The sequence below is a fragment of the Onychomys torridus genome, chromosome 6 (assembly GCF_903995425.1).
Source record: "Onychomys torridus chromosome 6, mOncTor1.1, whole genome shotgun sequence".
NCBI lineage: Eukaryota > Metazoa > Chordata > Mammalia > Rodentia > Cricetidae > Onychomys > Onychomys torridus.
In genome coordinates this window covers 73,834,741-73,861,111 of record NC_050448.1, presented here as the reverse complement: position 1 = coordinate 73,861,111, position 26,371 = coordinate 73,834,741, and the positions used below count along the sequence as shown (strand labels likewise).

The following is a 26,371-nucleotide window of genomic DNA, read 5'->3' as shown; positions in this document are numbered from 1 at the left end:
ACCATGGTGTATTTTGTCTTGTCTGTAGCCTAGATCCACTTAGAACGCAAATGAAGAGCAAGTCTGGTTGCTCTTGTGAGTACCAGTCATTCATATTTGAGTATCTTAAGCCTCAGGAATCAGATTTGGTATGGGAGGGAAGACCCAGAAAGAAAAACCCTCTGTTGTTGGTCTCAAGAATAAAGAAAAAAACTTTGATGAAGGGAGGTGAGGTGGTTTCGTGAGAAGCAGGGGAAGGGCAGAGGTCTGATGGTCTGATTGCCAAATGGGCTCTTGTAAAGCCGGAACAACCTGGGTAACCCATTTGGGCAGGAGCATCCTCAAGGATGCTGCAGTGTCTTCCTGGTCTCTGGATAGTGATACTTTCCTGGTTGATTATTTGGCCATGTTGCACCATCCAGGTGCTGCTGGCCTCTCTCTATTCCTTCCAAAACTTAGTTCTCCTTCCACATCTAGCCTCTAGCAAGGTGGGGGAAGCTGTGAGTGAAATGAAGCCAGTCCCAGGGACAGCCTGGACTCAGTGGCAACCAGCTTTTGCCTGTGCTGTCCAGAGAAGAGAGCAGAATGCAAGAAGAGAGATGCCCTCTCCCCATCTCCCACCTTATGTTTCTTGGGAGAATGTTGTTGGCAGCCTCACTTGTTGGTATATATATATATATATATATATATATATATATATATATATCCCCTTGATTGCAAATCCTGTTTCACTGGAGGACCAGTTTTGTTCAAAGTGATTAAAACATCACCTCTTGTCAAGGCAAAGTAATGCTGTCCCAAGGGTGAGCTTGGTGCTGACCCTTGACCCTGTGACATCCTGGTTTGCTCCTGAAGGGAGATCTCTTCACCTCAGCAGATGTTATTTCACCCACCCTTCCTTTGCACCTGCTCTCTTACTGCCTGGTAATTCTATTTGCCTCTTCATCAAATTTGCTTGCATTTCAATGTGTCACTATATCATGGTAAGCTTGGCTCCCACTTATCTCCTGAGACAAGAAAAAGTGTGTCCTGGGAGAGCCTCTCCTGGGCTCCAGAGGACATTAAAACCCTCAAATTTGCTTTGTTGGCTTTCCACGGTGCCCCTTGTGAATTCTGTCCAAGTACAGCATAGCATGTGAGTAAGCAGGGTCATTAGTAGCTCCCTCAAAGGCAACCTGAAGAAGGTGAGCTGTGGGCTTTAAGGACTAAGCAAGGCTTGAGAAAAGAAAAGCTAGGGGAACATTAGAGAGACCGAAGAACTTAATGGAGAAAAATAAAAAGGAAATAGAGGAAAGGAACAATTAACAAAGTAAAAGAAAGAAAGGTAAATGAGTTTGGGGATATGAGCCCAGCCCAGCGTAAAATACACAGTTTCAACCTTCACCTATGTTCCCCTGAGAAGCTGGGCATAATAGAAATTTAGGGCGAGTCTATCTGTCTCAAGGACTAGGAGTCCTGCAAGAGAGCTTGTGGGAAGCAACAAATGTCAAGATGTCAGCTATAGCAAAGCCGGGGGGAGTGGGGCGGGGGCCTGAAGGCAGCCTAAAGCGCTCCACCTAGGGTTATTAGCTCTGTAAGATTCCTGCTGTGACCTTGCAGACTAGACTGCACTGTGAGCCTACTGAATGACTGGTAAGGCGGACCTCTTGCTCTGCTTCAAGCACTGATATGCCGCCTCTCTGGGAAGAAAGAGGCGGCTGCGGTGGGGAGGGATTGAGGGTCTCTGGGAAATGGGCGCCCCGAAGCCAGGTTTTGCCAATTTGGCCTAGCAGAAAATGGAGAGCCCCTGAGCTTCGCTTGAAGGGGTGGTGGGTAGTGAGAAGGGTTGGAGAGAAATCAGTAGTGTCTGCTGCTTCATACGTCTGCCCCCCCCCCCCCCGCATCTTGAATCCAATTTGGGATTATTAAGTAAAGTGTAGAAAAAGGTTTCGCGTTGGTCTAATGATGGATCAGCTCTGGGCAGCAATGGAATTGGATGAGAGCTCTCTGAAGATGGCCCTCCGTAAGGAATCCGTGCCCTAACCCTCCCCTCCTAGGGGAGAGGTGCTTTGAACTCTGACTGTGCCTCAGCTCTCTTCCAATTCAGCTTTAGCCTTTCCTCAAGTTCCTCACCCCACCCTTCCACACCGTCTCTCAAGTCACGTTCAAAGACAAATAAAGCCTAGCTTCCTGCCTGAGGGTGAATCACACCACGGGTCCTCCAGGACCTGAGAATCAAGTCATTTGCAAGAGGAATGAGCGGCAGGCAAACTCGGGTGAACAGATGTGCCTGGTGCCCTAGACCCTCAGCAAACGGCCTGGGCCTGGAAGCTCTTCTCGGATCGGCACCCGCGGAATTACATTATTTTCCTCCAGTCCAATCATTTTTTAACAGAAAAAAATTAAAGAAATAATAAATTGCTGCTTTGAGGGATCAAAGTGTCTGTTTCTGGTGCATCTGGGAGTGTGTGTGTGTGTGTGTGTGTGTGTGTGTGTGTGTGTAGGGGGTTGGTAAGCGGTCACGGTTGCCGGACTTCAAAGTGTTCCATTCAGCGAGTTTGGGCCATAATATTTAAATTCTCTTCCCTTCTAACTCCGTGGGCTTCGCAAAAGAGAAAAGCCATTCTCCGCTCTGGTTCTGGGCTAAGAGTCGCCCGAACTCCCTGCTCATTTGCATCTAGGCTCAGAGCCCCGAGGCTCCTGCAGGTCCCTAGGACACTGAGGGCGCAGGGGGCGTGGTGAGGGAGAGGAAGAGGGCTGGTTGATCCCAGACTGTCGAGTTAACCAAATACTCCAATAAATAGTCGAAAACCCAGGGGTCGCCAAGCCGGGGGCCGATCTAGCTGTCAGGGGTTCCAGTCAGCTTCCCGAAGCTCGGCCAGATGCTCCGCCCGAGGGACTAGGAAGAACCAGGTTAGGATTCACGCTATTCGGACCACCCGGGTCAGTTCCGGGCTGAGGGTTACCGGACTCTCGTTAGTGTTTTGTTTCCACGTGACCCAGTCTTCTGGGCGACTGACTACACGGTACTGATGGGCGGGCGAGGGCAGACTTCCCTGGGACCCTGGGACAGCACCTTCCACCCTCAACCTGCAAGCCACACGCAGGGAAGGCAGGTAATCGGGTCGCCCCAGCTAGAGGCCGAGCGGGGAGCTCAGGCACTTCGCAGGATTAGGGAGTTTGGGCGACCGAATAAGTTGGCCGCAAATCGTCCTGAGCGTCCGGGAGAAGTTAGTCACCTCCCGATTTTGCTGGGGAAATTATCTGGGGACCGAGGACAAATGTCACAGAAGAGGATTCTTTACCGCGCGCGCTTCCGGCAGACCTGCCTCCGTACAATCCCGTGCACTAGGGCCGCTACATCCCCACCAAGCTCCTAGCGACCTTGGGGCCCCGCCCGCAAGAGAGCCTCCGGGCTGGACGGTGTTTCGCTGACAGCGCTAGCCGTGTCCAAGGAAGACCGGAGGAGCGATCTCGGTCCCATTGCGCTTGGTCTGAAGCGCATCTCCTCCTGGGTGAACGCTTTTGCTGTTTTAAATTTCAGAGTTGGGTTTTTCCCCCTCCCACTAAAATAGGGTAGATTAAAACAACCGAAAGTGCTCCCTATCGTTCGGGTCCCATTGGATCTTTCCTCAGACCAGAGAGACTTGCCGTCCCTTTGGGAGGGAGGGGACAACATGTGATGACGCTCGTTTCTCAGTAAGGAAAACAGTCTCTACAACTAAGTTTCGGAGCTTATCCATCCGGGTCACCTAAACCTTCTTGCTTTCCCACTCCAGGGGTGCATCCACCCACCGCTGCCGTCCCTTCTCCCGCCCGTCACTGGAGGCCATCGACCCCTGGCAGCCCAGCAGCTGGGCGCTGGCGGGTGAGCACCACCCTCACCATGCCGGGCATCTCACCTCAGCCAGGCAGGTGCAGGGGTGGTGGACCAGGCAGCCACAGGTCCTCCGGCCGGCCGAGGGGCAGAAGTAGGCTGGGTGCCTGCCTTCTTCTGCTGCCCGGTGGCTGAGGGGCAGGGGAGGGGGGACGGGGCCGGAGAAACCGCCGTCAGCGGGTCCCAGCCCCGCCTCCTGAACACCACGTCCAGGAAAACTCGGGAACTTTCCATTGTCTTTGGAGCGTCACTAAACAAATTGTCCCCACAGCTATAGGGCTGCTGAGAGGAGATGGCCAAGGCAAGCTTTTTGCTCAATATACGTCTTCTGAGGACTGGGACACAGATTGAGGCAGAAGCACAGTCTCACTACCTACTGATGCGCGAGGTCAGGAAGTTGGAATCTTGTCACCAAGGACTCTGGAGGAAGGAGGTGGATGTCTGGACTCTTGGGATCAAAAGGGGCAAAAGGTCATAGTCTGTGGCTGGCCCCTGAGGCCAACCCGTCAGCCAGGGAAAACCCTGGCTAGGCAACTGATTCCAAGGCCCAGGTTTCCCCCGCTAGGTTGCCAGTGTCACGATACTAGCTCCCAACCCCACTGCCATAATCCTAGACCACTTCCTGGTCTGCACAACACACGGCCCCACCCCACCACTGCAAATCTTTTACATTCCACTATTCCTAGGACAGGACTTCCCACAATGTGCTCCACCCCCTAAGCCCCAATCCACTCTTAGAGGAACTCTTAGAGGTACACCTAGAGGACTCGCTGAATCCGAAACTTTATTCTCATCACCCTCTCGGGTGAGAAATGGGCCACCTTCCGCTGGAAGTGCAGACCGGATTCTCTGTGGCCACCGGGTCGGAGTTGACTTTGCACAGGTCTCTTAAATAACTGAGAGTCTGTGGCCACCGGGTCGGAGTTGACTTTGCACAGGTCTCTTAAATAACTGAGAGTACATTCCTTATTTATGAATTGGGAGGGACAGGGCAGCCCATTCGTTCCTAGGACCTGTCAACCGCAGGCCTGAGTGTCCTGAGCCTGTAGGACCTGTGCGCCTATCTCTCTCACCTTTGAGTCCTGCCACCTGCACACCTTGCAGACACAGACCTACACAATTCCTTTCCTGCTTGCTGTTTCTGCTCCGTGATTAACGACCCCAGATAGTGTAAGGAATTCGACTTCTCAAGCTCAGCATTTTCAGTTTCTTAATTTGTCCCCAGGTAACCGTTAGCAATCGGGGCTGTAGATCACGTCGGGGCCGGTCCAGGTAGAGTGAGCAGCTGATTCAACACTGTTGAGTTGGGATTTGGTTTCGTTTTTTTAAAGGGATATTCTGAAAAGTAGCCCCTGGAGTACTTCTAGAAGGCAGCGGGCTGCAGCCTGTAGAGGTTCCCGCTCCTGGGCTAGATCTTGTCACCACTCTGCTTCATTATAAACAGCAAAGCAGGGGCAAGTCCTGACGCTCCTCCAGGTCCGGTGTTAGCCTCCGATGTGGGTGGGGCAGGTGCTTGAGGAAGCCCAGCGGAGGAGCTTTCCTGCTTCAGGACTCATTAGCAGAGCTGCTTTGCATCCAGCCTATTTCCAGAGCAGATTCTGAGATAAATTGTCTTGGGGGCTAATCGGGTAAACGAAGTGGAAGTGAAATTCTTTTAAGGGCTTCGACAGTGCTTCCGGCAGCTTGGCATTCTGGTAAGCCTTTGGGTTGGAAAGTGAGGCGGTCTCACCCTCTACCTCCTCTCCACCCAACTGAGTCCTGACTACCACCCCATTTCATCAGATGAAGGGAGAGACCCCTAAGCTTAGGGGTCACAGAGTCTGAAGCATTCTATCAAGGGCTACATTTCCCTTGGCACTTCCGAATCTAAGTGGAGTTTTAAGAACACTTTTTTCCCCCCTGTTCCCGAGCACTCTGCTGATCAAGCTGGCAGATGATCTAGAGGCAAACCCTTTAAAGAAGGGTTTGGATTTCCCAAAATGCTAGGAAAGGTGGGGGATTGGGGAAAGGAGAACAGAGTAGAAAGGAAAGGTGGCTATTACTGTTTTTCTGGATCTTCCTGGATTCAGGAGATGGATTCTGCCCCCAGAAGCAGACATTTGCTTCCTTCCTCTTTCCTGTTACACCTTCCAGAAAAGTCTTGGAGAGATGGGAAGAGCTTATTTGTGTGCCAGCGAGGTGGCAGCAGGCCAGGCTGGGGACTTTCCTGAGAACTTTAACCACTGCATAAACGCTGGCTGAGACTGAAGTTCGACCCCAGACAGAACCACCCTGCCTATCTGCAGGCTGTGTGAAGCCCACACAGTGTACCTCCTACAGGGCTGTGTGTACCAGAACGTGCATGGGTGTGTACAGGGTAAAATCAGCGAGGAGCCCTTGTAGAAATGAGATCTGGAAGGGATGTGGGAATATGTTGTAAGTAAGTCATTTAGTTTTTCTGACCAGTTGACAGGTTTTGGTGGGGGGGTGTCAAATGGCTCCTAACTGGTTGCAGAGACCGAAGCTCCTTGCTGAGACACAGAAAAGTGAAGAGAAACAGTTTTAAAAACAACAACAAACTGTCCCTGTCCTGTGCATATCACTCCCTCCCCATCCCCAACACACAGAGGTTTAGTCTTTTAAAACGTTTTTGTTTTGCTTTGTTTTGTTTTTAGCCAGAACAGATATGCATCCAGTAGTTTCTGGATTCCTAACACCAGAAGGGCACTTTCCTGCACTCTTCCCTATACATTTTTGTGCGTGGAGCAGACTGAGCGAGCACTTTGCAAGCTGGCCTCTTTCAGGTTTGCAAGAATCTGAAACTATCAGAGTTCTAAGGCTCAGCTGTGGGGATATTCTCATTTTGGGTCACTGTGAAATGCAGTAAGAAGGCTGTTGACACCCTGGAAGTTCACACTTTTTTATTCTGCATTGTGGAAATAGAAAATGAGCAGACTTGGGCTCCAACTTCAGGTCCCACCTTTGAGGGTACTGCTGAGCAACCATTTAAATAAGCCCCTTTAAATGAATGCTTTCCCTTCCCAAAGGCTGATCTTCTAGGAGTATGCTAAGGAGCTTGGGGATAATAAAACTAGCAATCAGTGAATTTTTTTTTAAAATCTTATGACAGAGAAGGAAAGATTGATTTAGGGCTATTTCCACAGTTACACACTTTATCAGCATGCATGCACACAGAAATGTAGACAAACTAATGTACATGCAACTCTGCAAATCCACTCACATAACTTAGAAAAGGGACTGAACAAGGTCTCCCCAAGTCCAGAAACTCCACAAGTACACATAAAACGTCACTTAGGTTTCAAAAAGTTACTGGAAAAACTCTGGGTTTTATGTACGTACTATGAAATACTTATGTTTTATGAAATGACTTGGTTTACGTGGCTTCGCCTTATATACTCCCTTTGTGGTGAAAATTTCCTAGCAATTTTCAGGACTAAAACTACAGTTGCCACACTGTATTATAGATCTCCTAAACTTACCTGAACTTCAAGTTTTGTATCACCTTCTGACCAAACACTCGATTTTATTTCCCCTTCTTGCAGGTCTCCTTCCTTCCTTCATTTTATTTATTTTTGAGTCAGGATCTTACTACATAGCTCAGGCTGGGCTTGAACTCTTCAGGCTCCTGCCTCAATCTCTAGAATGCTGGAATATCATGTCTGTGGTCAAAACAAAAAACAAACAAACAAAAACTAATTTTCACATGCCTTATTATATTACTGTATAATCAGAGCAGCAGACACCAGTCTGAAAAAGCAAGTGAACTAGTTGTTGTCTTGTGGCTTCATGGAAAAACCCAATTGATTCTCCCCAGTGAGGAATCCTTGTTTAGACTGCCTAACTGAGCTGGAGGATGAGCCTCAAAGGGTTTTGTGTAAGCATCTGCTAGTTCAAACATATTCCAGTGCTCTATCATTGAATTCTACTATCCTGGCCAAGCAAAGAGGTAGCCAGCCAAGGCTACTGTGGAAAACATGGCCGCTGGAAGAGTGGGACGTGGAGAGTGGCCTGCACCGGCAAAGGTGATGTACCACTGGATCTCATTCAGACGTCTGTTTGGTTCAAGCACAGCAGAAGGGCCAGCACCTTGCTAGATAAAGTTCTCCTAAGACGAAAGCAGTGAAGCATGGGCCATGCTAACGGGAGACTTTCCTTTCACAGATTTAGTGGACCTTCTAAGCATACACGCAGGACCCCCTAATGGGTCATTTCACCAAGGTTTGTCTAGGGAAATATGTCTGGAGAAAACCATTCAGCGCAGCCAGGCTGAAAGCAATCTCTTTCACATTATTGGTGACTCAAGCAGGTTTGCCTTTGCAGAACCTTTGCACCACTCAGTTTAGGATCATTTCCACCCGCAGAGGTGGGACGAGCTGGAGCTCATACCCTTTGTAGTGTTGGGTCATTAAAGTTACTTAACCAGGCATCTACCACTTAGGGAGAGCTCTGCCTGTGAGCTTTCTCTCTTGACCGGACTTCATCAGCAGGACCAAGAGACGCTGGTCAGCGAAGGAGACCGGTAGTGGCGGTAGTGGGCTGTCTGAGCTTTGGACCTAGGTGGGGAGTGGAGTCTAGACTTCCATTGCTTCGGGTAGGAATCAGGAATGTCCTGATGCCACGATGGCAGAATCAAAGATGCCTTGTGCACAGCGGGCAGCTCAGCTCTCACTGCTGGTTCCCAGGAAGAGCCTCGCCTTCGGTGTGCACCCAACGCAGCCTAAAGCGCAGACCGTGCAAACTATTGAGAGCCCTTGAGATTCAGACGCAGATAGAACCTTTGTTCCAGGCGGGCTGCAGCTGCTTGGAGCTCCGGTGGGGGTGTGAGAGAGGGGGAGGAAAAAAAATGTTGCGGGGCTGAGTTTCTAGCCAGGCCCTGCTGAAGCCTGAAGCAAGCTTTAGCGTGCGGCTGAGTTTCCAGGCTCCTTCAAGTCTGAGGCTTCAAGGCGGGCCGGGGCAGAGGCCCGCAACCGGTTCCTCAGTACGGATGTGCTGGCCTCTCCAGCACGAAGGGAGCCATCGTCTTGTTTACATTTCCCCCCAGACAATTGCCCTTTCCTTTCTAGAAGGGCCTAAGCCTACAGCACAAGGGCTGGGCTGGACCGAAGGGGAGCTCATGTGATTTCCTTGGACCTTCGAGCTCTAATGTAGTTGTCCCTGAATGGACCTCAAAGGGCAGCGGACTGGAGGTGGCCTTGGTGACGAGTGTGTGCTGAAGACCGAGGCCAGACCAACCGCAGAGCTAAGTTCTCACCCTGACCTTTCCCATCTCCCTGACTTTTGAGGGTGTACCCTATCTTGCGTGATAGGTCTGTGGGAGAAGACACGGGCCGTTTTTTCCTTCACACATCAGCGCTGCCTGGGAGAGTCTCCATCACGGTTTTGGGAAGCGAGGGTCTGGCTGTTTGCTCTTAGGGCTCTCGGGTTTTACTTTGCTCTTAGCTTTTCTGAAATGCCCCAGCGCCCAACTACACAAACAGGCAACTTCTCTCTGGTCTTGGGGCTGTGGGCTAGCACTCCCATCTCATGGGTAAGGGAGAGGCCACATGTTGCTTCTCCTCCATGGATTTTAATCTCCGGGTACACAAAGATCTAAGACATTAACTCCTTCGAATGTGAAACAAAACCAGAAAGAAAGGTACAGATACCGTAGTGTCGTGGACTGTTTTGAGGTGTGTGGTCTAAGAGCTGGGGTCAGCTTCGCCACAGCACTCCTCACACCCCTGCCACTGGCCACCTGGTCCTGCAACAAGGGAGGCGAGCCAGGCCTCGGGAATGTCCCGGAGGCCAGGATGCTCAGATTTAGGCTGGGAAACCATTGCCAGACTTCAGCGAGTTAGTGAGCAGCGTCCTAGGATCCACACTGTCTCTGCTTTTCGCAACCAGGTTCTGTTAGATCACGAGAGTCACAGATTAGGCCCTGCGGCGCAGGGCTGGGAGCCCCTGGCACGTGCGCACAGTGATGCAGGTCCAACCCGGACCCCTTACCCACTGTGGTGTCCGTGCTCGGTGGTCCCCACTCTGCCGGGGCCTCGTCAGCTTTGGAAACTTTCCGTTTCCAAGACCCAGAGAACAGCTGTAGTGACTGTTCACCCGTCTGCGCAGCGTAGTGGCATCACCTGGCGTGTAAAGCCCTACTTCCTAAGCCGCCTTTCCCTTTGCCCCCCCACCCACCTGTCAACCTCAGATAAAGAAACAGATTACAAGGGGAAGAGTAGTAAAATCTCCCGTGGTCACACAGGAAATTTAACAGTCACAAGACTGCCCCCAAGTGATTGTTTCCAGAATGACACCCCCGGGCTACTTCGGGTTGCTTTATCTTTGAGCTAATGTTATCAGTGGCAGGACGGTTATTGAATCCACTTGCTTTCATTAATTCCACCAGGAAGGGAGGAACGGCTGAAAAGCCCGCTGTCCGAAGACTCGGATAATTCGTTCAATTTGTCTTTCAGCTTTCCCACCGTTAGCCTTTTTAAGGGCACTTTCAAAATTAAACTCCTCCCCAAGAGGCAGCATTCCTCCGACCCATCCACTTTCTCCCCCATCTTCTTCCTGCTTTCCTCCTTTTTGAAACAATAGCACGGGCTTCTGGAGTCGGTCTGATGATATAATCCTTAAGGCATTCACAAGCAGACCGGGGGCCAAGTTATCAAAGGCCTGAGCTTTTTCTTCTGCTTTTTAAAAAAGCTGTTTACTATTCAGGAAATTTGGTAATTATTTTTTTTTCTCTCTCCATGTAGGGGTATTGGCCTCTCCCTTTTGATATTAGATCCTCTATGGGCCCCTAGCTTCATGCCGTAGAAAGAGGAGAAAGATGAAGGGACTGAATTCATTTTCCTTTATGTCATCATTGCTGCTAAGGACCAGCTGAAGGCTTCCGAGGCACAGGAAGCCTGAGCTTGAGGGCTCGCTTGCTCCCAGGGTCTTTGTACTCCACCCCATCAGGTACTTTCAGTACTTTATAATAGGACTGAAAAGACGCAAGAGAAGTTGATAGATAATTTTAAAAACTCTTTTGTTTGGAATGTTCCACACAGAAACATATGAGGAATGTCGACCCCCAAGAGAGTGTGCGGTGTGAAGGTTACTGATCAGTTCTAGTATCCTGGGTAGCTGCCATGTTTACTGTGGGGTGGGTTCCCTGCGACAGACAGATACAGTGCCCTACTCATCACAGGTGACACTTAGTCAATATTTGCCTGTGGAATTTGGGGGAAGAGCAGAAGCAAAGGAGCTCCCAAAGAACTGGATATTCAATTCAATTCAGTTTAAAAAAAACCTTTCTATGACACATTTCTTGAGCTACAGTTTCCTTTTTTTTTTTTTGTTTTTTTTTTTTTTTTTTTTTTTTTTTTTTTCGAGACAGGGTTTCTCTGTGTAGTTTTGTGCCTTTCCCTGAGATTCACTTGGTAGCCCAGGCTGGCCTCGAACTCACAGAGATCAGCCTGGCTTTTCCTCCGTAGTGCTGGGATTAAAGACTGTGCCCAGCTTAATACTTTTTTCAAAGCAAGATTAGCTTATGCTAGATAGTGAGTGACTGATTACATTAAATGAGTTCAAATTTTGTCTTCCCCATTAAATTGTAATCTAGAGATCAGAGACTCACTGTTAATACTTTCATTGTAAACAACATCTTGCATATTATTGAGCAACTGGTCATGTTGGAGAATGGTAAAGATAACACTCAGCTTAAAATGGAGCATATTAAGTGAAATTTAATGTTCAGGTATCCTCTTGGAATGTCAGGTATCCTAGGAGATGGGCTTGCTTGAGGATATTGTCCCTATTTGGAGGTTTCTCAGATGTTCTGGGATGATCTCAGAATTGAACCAAGCTGAAAGTTACTTCCTCTTTCCAACTTCCTCACACAAATAAAAATAACAAAAAGAAAACTAAGATAAATATATTAAAATAGGAATCAGACTAGTAGAGACATACAGTAAGTTTACCAAAGCTTGCTCATGAATTAAATGATGACAGAATATCTACAGGCTAAGAATTAGCTTCCCAATAGCCAATTACAGATTTAGGAGTGCCCTTACCAAAATCTTCCAGGATACAGACCAAGGAAAGACTCTATCCATACTCACGAGCCAGCCCAGGCCCACTACCTAGGCGCTTCCAGATGTGAAGCAATATTCTGCTAGAGTCTAGCCCAGCCATTGGTAGTTGCTTTTAGAGGTATCTCCTTTGTTATCATTGAGTCTTCATTTCATTATCCCCCCTTTCCCCTAAAATCTCATGAACTGGGGACACACACTACGAGCCCATGATCTAGCAAGACCACTTTCTCTCACCTCCTGAAGGCCTTATTTCTGGCTCACACCGATAGCCTTCAGAGAGTCTCCTGGCACACTTTCTGTGGCTTCACCTTGAAGCAAATAATCTCCTAGCCTTTGACCCTCTTTTCTCTAGATATAGTGTTCTTTTTACTATGATCAATTATTACTTTTTGCCACAACCAAACTTTGTCATGACCAATCGTTTTTTTTTTTGCCTACAATTTTGATACCAAGCTCTGGTTGACATCACTCTTTGTGGTGGTTTGAAAGAATGGCCCCATAGGCTCATATGATTGAATAACTGGCCCCCAGGTGGTAGAAATTTGGTCTCACCATTTGCTCAAACTTTGAAGTCCTTTGGCTTCATTTTTCTCTGTTCACACATCCACTTAGAGGTTTCATTAACTTTCCCAGGCTTAAATACTATTAATGATTTACAAATTACTGTCTCTGACCTGTATCACTTCCTGATTTATGACTTCAAATGCTCACTTGTCCACTCAACATCTCCAAATAGCTCAACTTGAAGTCTCAGTCTTTGTAGATATTCCTCTTATAATCTCCTCCTACTTCAGTAGTTGGCGGTTCCATCTAACTTCTCAAGCCCTAAACCTTTAAATTATCATGAGCAGACTTGCTCTTCTCTTTCTCTCTCTCTCTCTCTCTCTCTCTCTCTCTCTCTCTCTCTCTCTCTCATATCACAACCAAACCTATCAGCAAATCTTTTCTGTTCTGCGTTAAAAGCATTTTGCAAGTCTGGCTTTATCTGTGGACCCCTTCCTTCTTGCACTGATGATTACAATTAAAGTTGCATATCTGGTCTCCCTGCTTCCATCTTTGACCTTTACAGTCTATTTCCCAACAACAGCCAGCACGAACCTTTTATAACTTCAGTCAGCCACAGTGTCTCAATTCCAAATGCTATACAATGAAGCTGGACTCCTTCCAATGGCCTATACAGCCTTAGCCTCGTTACTTTTGTCCTCTGACCTCATCTCCCGGCACACTCCTTCTCCTTTGCTCTCTCCTAACCACAGCAGCTTCCTTCTCTCTCTGCAGATGAGTCAAGCATGATTTTGCTTCAAGCCTTTGCGTTCGCTATTCTGCTGGCTGCCTGGGCTGTCTCCCAGATATTACACTCCTGGCTTCCTCACCCCATTTAGCCATCTGCATACATTTCAAAAACAGTGTTGGCACATCTATTTTATTTCCTTTTAAAGAAGCAAAATAGATTTTCCCATACAATATATTCTAATTACGATTTTCCCTCTGCCAGCTCTTCCCAGATCCTTCCCACTTCCTCACCTGCCCAAATCCATACCCTTTCTTTTTTTTCTCTCATTAGAAAACAAATAGGCATCTAAAAATAAGAATAAGCAGAAAAAAAAAGAGGTTAAAAAAAAAAGGGCAAGAAAGACACATTTGCAGATTCAGAAATCCCATAAAAATACAAAACCACCAAGCATAATATATGAGAAACAGATCTGTAAGGTAAAAAATATAACAAAACAAAACAACCTCTAAACCCACTGTTGAGTTCATTTTGTGTTGGCCATCTACTGCTGGCCATGATTTGTGTATGTAGTGAGACTCCCTGGAAGAAAACTAAGTTGTTGAGGAATAATTTTTATGTACACTGAGAAGATGTGTTTTGCCAAGGTGCCTTCTGATTGGTTTAATAAAGAACTGAATGGCCAATAGCTAGGCAGGAAGAGGTTAGGCAGGACTTCCAGGCAGAGAGAAGAGGAGGAGATGAACTGAGGAGAGAGAGATGCAGAGGACACAGAGAGGAAATAGGAGGTGAAAGATGAAAGAGAGGCAAACCAGAGATGACTATAAACGGGTTAATTTAAGTTATAAGAGCTAATGGGACAAGCCTAAGCTACAGATCAAGCTTTCATTACTAATAATAAATCTCCATATCATTTTTTTTGTGAGCTAGTGCCCCCCCCCCCCAAAAAAAAAGCCCGTCTGCCCTAAGTTTTCCTTTTTGAGTGCTTATCCGTTGAAAATGGTTTCTAGGTTAGAGATGGGGCTTTGTGTCTATTTCCCCTCTTTGTGTTGGGATCCCATCTTGCTTAGATCTATGCAGGCTCTGTGCATGCTGTCACTGTCTCTGTGAGTTTACGTGTGCCGGTCCTGTTGTGTCTCTGAGGCCTGTTCCCTTGGTATCTTCAATCCCCTCTGGCTCTCACAAGCTTTCTTCCTCCTCTTCTGCAGAGTTCCCTAAGCCCTGAAGGGAGGGATTGGATGGAGACATTCCATTCAAGACTGAGGGTCCCAAGGTCTCTCACTCTTTGCGCATTACCTAGTTGTGGGTCTCTGTATTTGTTTCCTTCTACTGCAAGAGGAAGCTGATGATGGCTGAACAAGACACTGATCTATGGGGATAGCAGAACATGGTTGGAGTCACTTTATTTGCAACTCTACCTTTTAAAAAAGCACACTCTGTATTAGTTTGCCAGGGCTGCCATAACAAAATATTATAGGCTGGGTGGTTTGACCGACATTGTTTCACAGTTGTGGAGGCTAGAAATCTGAGATTAATTTATAGGCAGGTCTGCCTGTGTTCCCATGTCCCCCTTTCCATGTGCACACTCCTGGTGACTTTCTGAGCATCCTCTTTACTCTTCTTATGAAGAAAGTTAATACACACACACACACACACACACACACACACACACAATTTTGTGTGCATGGGTATTCTGCTTGCATTTATGTCTGTGCACCAGGTGTGTGTCTGGTGCCCTTGGAGGCCAGAAGAGGGTGTTGGGTCCCCTGGAACTAGAGTTATAAATGGGGTTATTAGCTGCCATGTGGGTTCTGGGAATCAAATCCAGGTCTCCTAGTAGAGCAACCAATGCTCTTAATCACCGACGCATCTCTCCAGTTCCCCCCACCCCAACTCAGCAAAGTCATTTTAAATGTAACTTTCTCTTTAGAGCGTCAATCTCCCCCAAGCAGTCTCAGTATAAAGGTAGGACTTTTGTCTCTTTTTTCTCATTGCTGTACAGCCAGTGCATAGTATAGTGGCCAGCACACATAGCAGGCACTGAATAAACATTTGTAAAATGATGTAATACATTTGCACACTTCTCTGCCCCCTGGAACCATTTGACTTGGCAACTTCTAACCTCTCTCCAGTCAGGGTTATTTTCAGTCAATAAGCCTCACTTTTGCATCGATCCCATGTGCTGTGGTGTGCTTCATACTGGAATGATCTAACAAACAAAAACAAAAATAAAAAGAAACCAACGTGTTTTTTTTTTTGCAATAATTTATGCCCAACGGTACTTAAAGTAAGTACATACAAAAGTGGTAAAAGAAAAGCAGCATGTAGTGCAACCTTAAACTACAATAAACAGGGTAGCTGGTAACACAGCAATCAGGGAAAGGTTATCTATAAGGAGGGAAAATGATTCTGATGTATCGGACAAAAGAGAAAGTCAAATATCAGGATTGTATTTGAAAGTTATGAGAAGAAAGACAGAGATCTCTGGAAGCCCGATGAGGCCCCCCAAGGATGGTTTTGAGGCTCAGGAAGGAGTTAATCTGCCTGGTAGTGCTCAAGGCATGATGGTCCTTGGCAGCAAGTGGAAGCAGACCAGAGATATAATTCTTGTAACATGAGTGCTTGTTGGGGTGCAATACGGGGGCATGGCAGAGCCTTATAGAGGAGCCCCTCTCTAGTCCGCCCACTAAGTTCAATTCACTCTCCATAAAAATACAATAAAAATCTCACTTGCCTCCAGACTGTGGAATACTTTTGACTCCATATTATTTGGGATAGAGATTGTAATTAACAATATTTTTGGAAAGAACTTAGATGAAATTCTTGAAAAGAAAAAGAAGTAGAGGAAGGAGACAAAACAGCACAATTTTACCAGAATGGATAGTAGTTTAATGACACTGCAAGAATTAAAAAAACATAAAGTCAGGGCTAAAGTGATTTGTAGCAGCAAACAGCAGACACGCAAAGCAAGTTTTTAGTTCCTAATAGTGGGTGGGAGAATTTAACACATGTGTAGTTCAGAAGGAAGCCTGGCAATGTTATCTGCCACCTTGTCATTATCACAGCTTAGATTCAAGGACTGTCCCATGCTTGGCTAGTTTTTGATGCACAGAACACTTCCTATGCACTGAGCCATCTCTCTAGTCCCTCTTCACTGAACACTTCTATATGTTACTCTCTCCAAAGTGTAAAGCTCTCGTGCCAAAGACAGAAAATGATTTTGCTTTGTACTATACTAATTATAGCATTTTTTGTTTTGTTTTTGTTTTTCCAGACAGGGTTTCTTTGTGTAACTGTCCTGGCTGTCCTGGAACTTTCTTTGAAGACCAGACTAGCCTCCAACTCACAGAGATCCTCTTGCCTCTGCCTCCTGAGTGCTGGCATTAAAGGCATGAGCCACCACCGCTGCCTGGCTAATAACAACATTTAAAATTATTTATTTATTTATTCATTCGTTAATTAATTAATTAATTAATTAATTAATTAATGTTTTATGTATGAGTGCTCTGCATGTATACTTGCATGTCAGAAGAGGGCATAAGATCCTGTTATAGATGGTGGTGAGCCACCATGTGGTTGCTGGGAATTGAACTCAGGAACTCTGGAAGAGCAGCCAGTGGTCTTAATTGCTGAGCCATCTCTCTACTCCTAATAATGGCATTTTATTAGGTTTGAGTTTGTTACTTTCCTGTTACTGTAAGAAAACATCTGACATAATCAATGAATAAAGAGGGAAGGTTTATTTTGGCTCTCGGCTTTGCAAATATCAGCCCATGGTCAGTTGGAGCCATCAGCAATAAATCTATGGCAAGTCAACGCATCATGGCAGAAATATGGAGAAAAGCTGTTCACCTCATGGCTGGGACACAAAAGCAGAGAAAGAGGAAGGGATTGGGCTCATGTCACTCTATTCAAGAACATGCTCCCAATGACTAGAAAACCACTGCCTCTGCCCCCAGCCCAAGCTCTACCTTTTACATAAATATCACAACAGTACCATGGGCTGGGACCAACCTAAATTTTGGGGGGACAGTTATCCAAACCAAAGCAGAGTTACTTAATGATTTCAATTATCTAGTTGTTTCTTGCTAATGAGAACAATGGCATTAGAATAACTTTATTCTCAAAACACCATTCTTTTATGAATTGCCTTTACTGTATCCCTTCCATTAAATCATCCATCGAATCTAAAATGTGAAGAGATTTTACATGAACTTTGCTAAGCACAGAGTCTTTACTCTTTACACAGTCTACTTTCCAGATCATTCCCTGCACATTAATCTAGTCTGGTCTAGAATTCTGAACACTGAATGGTATAGACGTTTCCTTCTGTGATGTTCATGTCAGTCACTTTCAGAAATAATGTGAACAGTCCCAACTTGTGCTTAATACAACTTTATGACTTTCTCACTCATAAATTTAATCCATGCTCAACTGTTTTTATTTCTAGACCGTATAACTCTTTACAGGCTAATAAGTACTGTAATTTTACTACCCACTGTGTAAATAACTACCTCTTCTTATTTGTCTCTCTTGGCTTCAGGAACTCTTCATTAATTCCAGTATTGGGGATCCAGGGTCTGTTCACTCTATCTACAACTGTAACCAATTATTTCCCCTTTTATGATTTGCATACACTCAAATGACCCTAGTTTTTAAAATGTCTGTAATCACATTTATAAACAAAAACCGTCTAAGATAAATTGTTCTGAATGAATCTGATTTTTCTAAAAGGAAAAGACAGGAAATAGCAGAGAGTCAAGATAACAAGTGTTTTTATGACTGATTAACTCTCACCAATGTAAACATGTGAAGACAGAGACTGGCTTTTATTAATTTTTTTTTGCGGGGGTGGGGTGGTGGGGTGGTGGCGGTGGCTTCATCCTCAGCACAATGATTCTTAAATGTCTATATATCCATTTTACCGCAAGTTAAAAACTCATAGCTAAGCTTCATTGCCAGTTTCTCATTCGGTGGCTTCTAGGTGGAGACAGGATTTGCATAGTTAACAAGTATGTGCCCAGGAGACCTTGGCACATCTGGTCTGGGGATCATAGTTGCTGGACCTCTGCCTTAGCACAAGAAATGTTACCTGCACAAGGTTAAATTAAACAAGCTGTGGAGGGGCCATTACGCAAGAAACTAGTATGGTTAGCTCCCAGCATACTGTAACACAGAGAGCCCAAGAGGAAGCTGCTTAAGTTGACAAAGGTTTTTAATCATATAGTGGCACCAGTGTGGTGGGTGAGACAGGCACAGAGGCAGCAGGGCTGACCGAGTCCAGGCACCCGGGCTGACTTCTTCCATCTTTCTTTTCTGTTTTCTATCAGTAAGTCAAATGTGCTGCTCTAGAAAGAAAAGCAGTTTCCTTTTAAAAAGATTAGACCCGGAAGTTGCTCGTCACCTTTAATTTTCTTGGCTACTGGCTAGAACAAACTCATTATGTTGGATAGTTTTATGTCAACTTGACACGAGCAAGTCATTTGAGAGGAGGGAACCTCAATTCAGAAAATGTCTCGGACAGAACTTGTGGGAGTAGCCGATTAACGACTGGTCTAATTCAAGGCCTACTGCCACAAAAGGGAGCCCACGCCTGACACTCACTGCCTGGATGACCAGGAACTGGAACCTAGATAGCCCAGAGACCTAGGATAGAAAAAAAAATCAATAAAATGTTATTCCTAATGCTATTCTGCTATACTCACAGGTTGGTGCTCAGTCCAGTCATCATCAGAGAAGTTCCCACCATCAACTGGTTGAAGCAGATGTAGAGACCTATAAAGAGTATTTTTCTGTCCCACCAGACAGCTCCTAAATAATGATACAGATACTATTAATTATAAAAGCTTGGTCTTAGCTTAGGCTTGTTTTTAACCAGCTCTTATAACTTAAATTAACCCATTTTTATTAATCTATGTTCTGTCACATACCGCCCATCCTGCTTCTTCCGTGTCTCTTGGAATCTCTGTCTTTCTTCTTCCTAGAGTCCTCTCTGTCCCTGGAAGTCCTGCCTAATTGCTTCCTTTCTAGCTATTAGCCATTCAGCTCTTTATTACACCAATCACAGCAAATAGATCTTCACACAGTGTACAGATATCTCACAACAGAGACCCACAGCCAAACATTAGGCAGAGAGAGGGAGCCCACATTAGAGACTTCCATTGGGTTCCTCCCCTTGGAGATTGGAGAACCCCACAGAAGAGGGTTTAGGAGAAGAGTTGTAAGAGCCAGAGAGATGGATGATACCAGGAAAAAGGGCCCACGGAATCAACTAAGCAGGGCTCATGGGGGCTCACAGAGACTGAAGCGACAATCATGGAGCCTGCCTGGGTCTGTGCCTGGTCCTCTGCATACACACACACACACACACACACACACACACACATTATAGTTGTTTAGCTTGGTGTTTTTGTGAGACTCCTAACAGTGGGCTGGAAAGGGATGTGTCTCTGACTATTTTGCATGATCTTGGGATCATTTTCCTCCTACTGGGTTGCTTCATCCAGCCCTTACATGAAGGTTTTTGCTTAGCCTTAACTGTAACTGGTTATGCTGTGTTGGGTTGATACCCCTCGGAGGCCTGCTCTTTTCTGAGGGGAAACAGAGGAAGAGTGGATGTGAAGGAGAGGAGAGAGGGTGGGGCAAGGCTGGGAGAAGTAGAGGGAGGGGAAACTGCAGTTGTTATGTATTGTATGAGAGAAGAATTTTAAAAAAAATGCCTCCATACAATTGGGCTGTAGGCAAGCCTTTAGGGTATTTTCTTAATTAGTGACTGGTGAGGCAGGGCCCCGGCACACTGTGGGTGGTTTCATCCTGTGCTGGAGGTCCTGAATTCTATAAGCAGACTGAGTAAACCAGTAAGCAATGAAACCTTCCTTCCTCCATGTCCTTACATCGGTTTCCAGCAGAAGGTGTGGCCCAGATTAGAGATAAGTCTTTCTACTCCAAAAATTCTGGATTAAAGGCTTGTCTTCCCACCTCAAAGATCTGGGTTAGAAATAGACCTTCCCACTTCAAATTATGCACAAATCCCTCACAGGTGTGTTCCTCTTTTTGGGGGGTTTTTAGTTAATTCCAGATGCAATCAAATTGATAACCAAGAACAGCCATCACACTTACCTTACTGCAAGTTGGGAAATGGAGGACCTACCTGGGACTGAGAGCTCTGCTCAAATTCAGAGAGATGGTCCCATTACTAACAAGAAAGACGGGAAGGGTGAATGCTCGAAGAGAGTTAGCAGTTACCAAAAATCTATGATAAATCGCTGAATGAAGTAGTGAAAACCTGAGCAGTAAATACAATAGGGCTTTCTGTGTACATGTATGTATTCTTTCTAAAAGGAGAAAAGGAAAATATTATGCTTAATACTAATCAGTACTGAGGTTGTTAATTTGGTGTTGATATGGATCAAACAATACAATCTTTTCTGTCGACTTCAATGTGGCCAGTAATCACAGTGCATCTGAGAACTCTTTTCTAAATAGATGGATGTGGGACAACAAATGGTTTGATGGTTATCCAGCTGTAGACCATGGCATGGAAGTCATGATAGTGGCTGGCACAGAAATGACCATAGGGCTGAGAGTAGGTGAGGCACATGGGGATAGTTGCTATAGAATGGTGGGAAGGATACAGCAGTTCAAATATACCATGACTACACAGAGGTCATGCACGTTTGATTTCAGTAGCATCGAGTATCAAGGGAATAATAATCAAGAGAGTAATAATCTATGGAAATTTCATGAAAGAACTTCCCTTTGGTGATGAGTGGCAGTGTATAAGCTATAACGCACTCAACTAGAAGGGTTGCCTGGCCTTGGGGATGTATTTGTTTGGTTTGCTTATTAAAGAGAAGCAGGGGCGGTAGCCTGGTCTGACATCATCTTAGATGCTGGGAAGCAAAGCAAGTGTGAGAAGCTCCAGGGGCACATGTTCATGACAATGCTGCACACTTATAAGAGAACTGTTGTTGAGCTGAGCCTGCAGCTGAGCAGGATTGAGGCTGAATGAACACCAGCAAGCAAAGAAGGTGGGGCTCACAAAGAAGAATCCGCCAAAAGGTCAACAACTTTCAGAATCTCATTAGTCATTCATTTTCTCTGTAGAGACCCAGTGAAGAAACCATCCTAAAGCATGAGTAGACCTCCTCTTCCGGTACAAATATTTTCTTCTGGAATAGTCTTTAGGAACAGGACACTCCTTGCTCAGACTGTCCATGACTAGAGTACTTCTATCCCCAGGGCTAGCTCCCATTGCCATGTCTCGATAACTCACAAAGTTTAATGTGAAAAATCATCACATGACCCCCTCTTATTGGGAGCAGGTTTTGAAAATTCAAGGCACTCGTGGGAGAGCCCATTTCTTTGAGTTGACAATGCTCGCAGGGCTTTACTGTGGGACATGCTAATGTGGTGAGACCCAGTAGAAAGAGCCAGCACACATTATTCTTGACAGCATCCATGTACCTAAAACAGGACATGGCTTTCTTCCAAGGTAGGGCCTGTATCTTTAAATATTACTCAAAAAAGTGAAGTCTGTTAAATCAGAGTTCAGAATAGAATCGTAAGTCACATCATCTGCTTTTTAGAAATACCTTTTGAAAATAATTGTAGGCCTGATGTATTTGTGGGTTAGGGTGGGGAGATTATAGGGAAGAGTGTATTCTACAGAACCAACACAGTTATATTAGATGTGAAATATTTTATTTATGTGAAGACCACTGAGTGTGACGTTTTGCACAGTTTGAATGTGGTTTAGCTCTGAAGCTTCTGGTGGGATGTAATCCCAGTTTCGAGGTATTAAGAATGTAGAAACACAGGCTGGAGAGATGGCTTGCAGAGGATCTGGGTTGGATTCCTAGCACCCACATGTTGGTTCACAACCATCTATAACTCCAGTTCCAGGGGATCTAATGCCATCTTCTAACCTCTGTGGTCACCAAGCATGTAAGTAGTGGACACATACACGTGAAGGAAAAACACTCACACAGAAAATAAAATAATAACAAACAAACAAAAAAAAGAAAAGAAAAGAAAAGAAAATCCTTTCTCTATCCCTGATAAGTGGCATCTTTCCCCCTGAGTATCCATGTTAATTGCTCACTCCCAAGCTGATTCAGCATTTGCTAACTTGCATCTCTGCATCTCTGTGTGTCTTCTGCTAAATAATAGGTGTATTGCATTTCCCTCGTTGCTCTCACAAGGTAGAGCCATCATAAACTGGATCACAGTGTTGGACTGCATATCTGAGGACAAATTTGTAATGTACTGGACCCCAGTCTCCTTCCTAGAGAAAGAACAATCCCTACGTAATCAACAAAACAGGATTGTTGAGAGTTAACATATGAGAGCTTAAAATGATAAGCAGTAATGCCTCCTGGCTGTTGTGCCCCAGGGTGCTGGAAAATCCTAATTGCTAATGATAGGCAATCTGTTTTCAGATCAGTTTCAGGCAGGAACTAACTCTTCCTGTGCAAAAAATTTCAAAAGAGCCACCAAGTTGACAGAATGAAAAAAAGTGATCAGACAGGGATAGCACATAGTTAATGATGACACAGATGAATCCTCATGTTAAGGAGACCAAGAACTGCCACATGGCACAGTCATTCCTTTTAACTCTGAACAGATACAGGCCACTTGGCTGGGAACAAAGGCTGTGTACATGAATGAAGTTTTTGGGAGTAATTATAAGAACAGTGAAACAAGCAGGAAGAACAGGAGAAGCAGAGGGGGCGGGACAGGAGAATGTAAGGACTGAGAATATAACGGAGTACTGGAGGGAAGACTGGACTAGCAAGGTCAGCCCACTGGTATACCTCAGACTCTCAGCGAGGAGAAACTTGAAGCTAATAATAAGCATGTGGCCTTAGACATATTCCTGAGTAGGCTTTCTCACTGTAAAGAGTGGAATTAAGAATTCTATCTTTAGGGTTGATATAAATGCGATATTGCATTGAAATGTACTTAATTCCCAGTGTATGACAATACATAATGCTTAATAGCACATTATGTGTTTTTTGTTTTTGTTTTTTTTGAAAACTATATGGAAAAACTGTACTGTCCTTAGGAAGACCCCTCCAGTAAGAGTCCTATCCCATGTTCTTGATCTATTTCAATCACAAGTAAACTCCATGCCTCATAGCAGCATTGTCCAATAAGCAGGTCCATGATGGGCAAGCCCTCTGTCTGCACTGTCTGACACCCACTAGCCATATGGAATTTTAAAACACGGACAAGGAAGTGATTTTTAAATTTAATTAATTTAAATTTACATGGAAATATCCAACAGTGTTGTCTTTAGGACATACAGTAGTCATGTGTACCAGAACATGTTGTGCAAGGGGACCTAGTGGCTTTGCAAGACTCTGGATCCTAAGTCTACCCTTTAGAAGTTGTGTTGGAATCCTGTCTACCATTATCAGGAACTGAACAATGCTGGGTGCACTTCCCAAACATGACTGTCAGCCTTAGTCGTATGTGGTCTGGATGCACTGTCCTGAGGCAGGCACAAAAGAAAATGGACCAACCAATCATGGACTAAAACCTCAAAACTGAATGAAAATAAAAGTAAATGGTTTTTAGCAACTAGAGAGCCTGCATGGGACTGACCTAGGCCCTCTGCATATATGTGACAGTTGAGTAGCTTGGTCTATGTGCAACTTCTGGCAATGGGAGGTTTAAAAAGGGTTTAGAGATAGACCAAGTGCACCTGTCACAGTAAAGACGGCACAAATAAGCACACATCACTGCTGTGGATACTGTTCTGTATGCTGTGGATGTGTTGCTCTGGTTGGTTGATAAATGAAATGCTGATTGGCCAGTAGCTGGGCAGAAAGTATAGGCGGGGTAAGCAGAGAGGAGAATTGTGGGAAGAGGAGGGCTGAGTCAGGAGAGCTGCTGTCCATGGAGCAACATGTAATGGCACACAGGTAAAGCCACATATAGATGAACAGAAATGGGTTAGTTTAAATGTAAGAGGTAGTCAGTGGTAGGCCTGAGCTAATGGCCAACCAGTTTTAATTAATACAAGCTTCTGCAGGGTCTGTGGGGCTGGGCAGGATGGGGGAAAAAACTTCAGCGACACATCAAAGCTCAGTTATGGTTTAGCTGTCAACTATGTGGGAATACTTAATACCCAAAAAACAGTGCCTCAGTTAACTGGGGTGCAGAGAGCTGCGCCTGCATTTGCTGATGGAATTAGAATATCAGTTGGAAGCATTCATCAAATCAAATATGTACAGACTAAAATCTGCCAGAGAAAAGCTGTCTTGACTGGAGTGCAGGTGACCGGCTGACTTTCCTACAAAACCCCCACTAATTTCTTCACCTCCTCCAACACAGGATAGGCTAATTCTTTGGCTTTTGCTGATCCAACAAGTAAAACCTTCTTTAAGTGGTCCTTATCCATTTTCAGTCTCTCAATTTCTCTCCTGATTGGAGCAAACTTCTCGATCACAGCGTCGGCCACCAGCAGCTTGTAGCGCGCAGTGTCCAGGCCTGTGCTGCTGCGCACCACCTCCTCCACAGAGAGGCCGGACACCGCGGCATGGATCGCCACCATGTTGGAGACGCCAGCCCTGCTGTCCGGCTCGTAGGTGACCTCCGACGTGAAGTCTGTCACAGCCTTGCGGAATTTCAGCACGATTTCCTCCGGGCTGTCTGTTATTCCGACAGTTGCCAGTTTGTCAGGATCGGATTTTGACATTTTGGCAGAGGGATCACGGAGGGATTTCACTTTCTTCATGGATGCTAGTGAAAAGAAGACGCGTCATCAAGAATGTTACAGTCTAGATCTCAAAGACACCAAAAATGCCAGAGATATTATCTGACTGCACAAATAGCACACCTTCACCTTGAAGAATTTGAGCAGTTTACCAAATGTGGAAGTAAAGACACCAGAAACGGGTCTTGATAATGCAATATCCACATCATGTATTGGTAGTGATTCATCCAGTGTGTAACTGGCACAAACGGAATTATGTTGGTTACACTGCCTATGCTGTGCACACTTGTGGGCTCCAGGGATGGAACCCAGACTTGCATGGCGAGTGCCAAGACGGCTCTGTGAACACAATATATATATTTTTTAAAATTTGTGTGTGTGGATATGTGTCTAGATACATATGCACCATGGAGAATTGTGGCCAGAGGGCAACTTCTGGGAGTCTGTTTTTGTTATCCACTTTGTTTTGAGGCAGGTTATCTCCTTTTTCCTGCCACTATGCAGCATTCCTTAGGCTAGCTGGCCATTCTCCTGCCTCCACTTCCCACCTTGCTGTAGGAATGCTGCATTTAACCATCTGAGGCAATCCTTCCACCTCTCTACACAGAATTATGTATTTACAGGCACACACACACACACACACACACACACACACACACACACACACACGGGGGTGTTAAGCTGTGCTTCATAAACCAGTGTTATTGATACCTGCTTTGTTTATGGCTATTAAAGATGGAATGGAAGTGGCTAAAACAGAAGTGGAAAGCCCGCTGCTGAACGGAGGCTGACTTCAACACATGAGATACCCTCGAAGAGCCGAGGCTACCATTTCAGATGCAGTGTTACACTGTCCCATCTCTCCTGTCATCTCAGAAAACCACCTTTGGGGACCATCAGTTCTTTCTCATTTTGTCTGGACTATGACTGAGCTGTTCTCAGTCTCCTGTCTTACTGTGACTTTAAGAAGGGTGAGGCTTTGGGATCAGAAGAGTTGGCAGGGCTCAGCTCTGTGATCAGCTGGACATGTGACTTGGGCACAGAGTGAACCTTGCTGAGCCTTAGTCAGCTTATGGGTAAAACAGGGCATGTAATCTGCTCTACCAAACAAAATCTTATTTTATATAATCTATTGACATATATTTTAGAAACTAAAACTATGATTTTTTTTAAAGTTTCTCCCACATTTCACAGTTTTGTTTTTCCTTTTTGAGACAGGATTTCTCTGTGCAGCTTTAGAGCCTGTTCTGGAACTTACTCTGTAGACAGGCTGGCCTGGAACTCACAGAGATTCACCTGCCTCTGTCTCCCGAGTGCTGGGATTAAAGGCATGCGTGGCCACAGCCCAGCTCACATTAAAAAAAAAATGTTTTCTAGAATCTAATATCATTTCCTAGTCCCACATAACCCCCCCAAACAAGGATTCCAGTTAAGAATCCCAAATTTAGTCCCAGCGAAGTTCCAGGTCTCCAGTCCACTCACTCTTCAGTATATGCCCAGATTTTATAACCTCCCACTTGTCA

At 45.5% G+C, this 26,371-nt stretch overlaps 1 protein-coding gene across 2 annotated transcripts in view; it reads right to left on the bottom strand.

Annotated features, from left to right (window-relative positions):
• Positions 1-24,138: 24,138 nt before the first annotated feature.
• Positions 24,139-26,371, bottom strand: part of Wars2 (tryptophanyl tRNA synthetase 2, mitochondrial) — an 83,634-nt gene continuing 81,401 nt past the window's right edge. For both annotated transcript variants that reach the window (XM_036190742.1, XM_036190743.1), the window contains one exon: positions 24,139-24,874. In XM_036190742.1, coding sequence (XP_036046635.1) covers positions 24,426-24,874 — 449 coding nt within the window. In that variant the 3' untranslated portion in view covers positions 24,139-24,425. The remainder of the gene's footprint in view (positions 24,875-26,371) is intronic.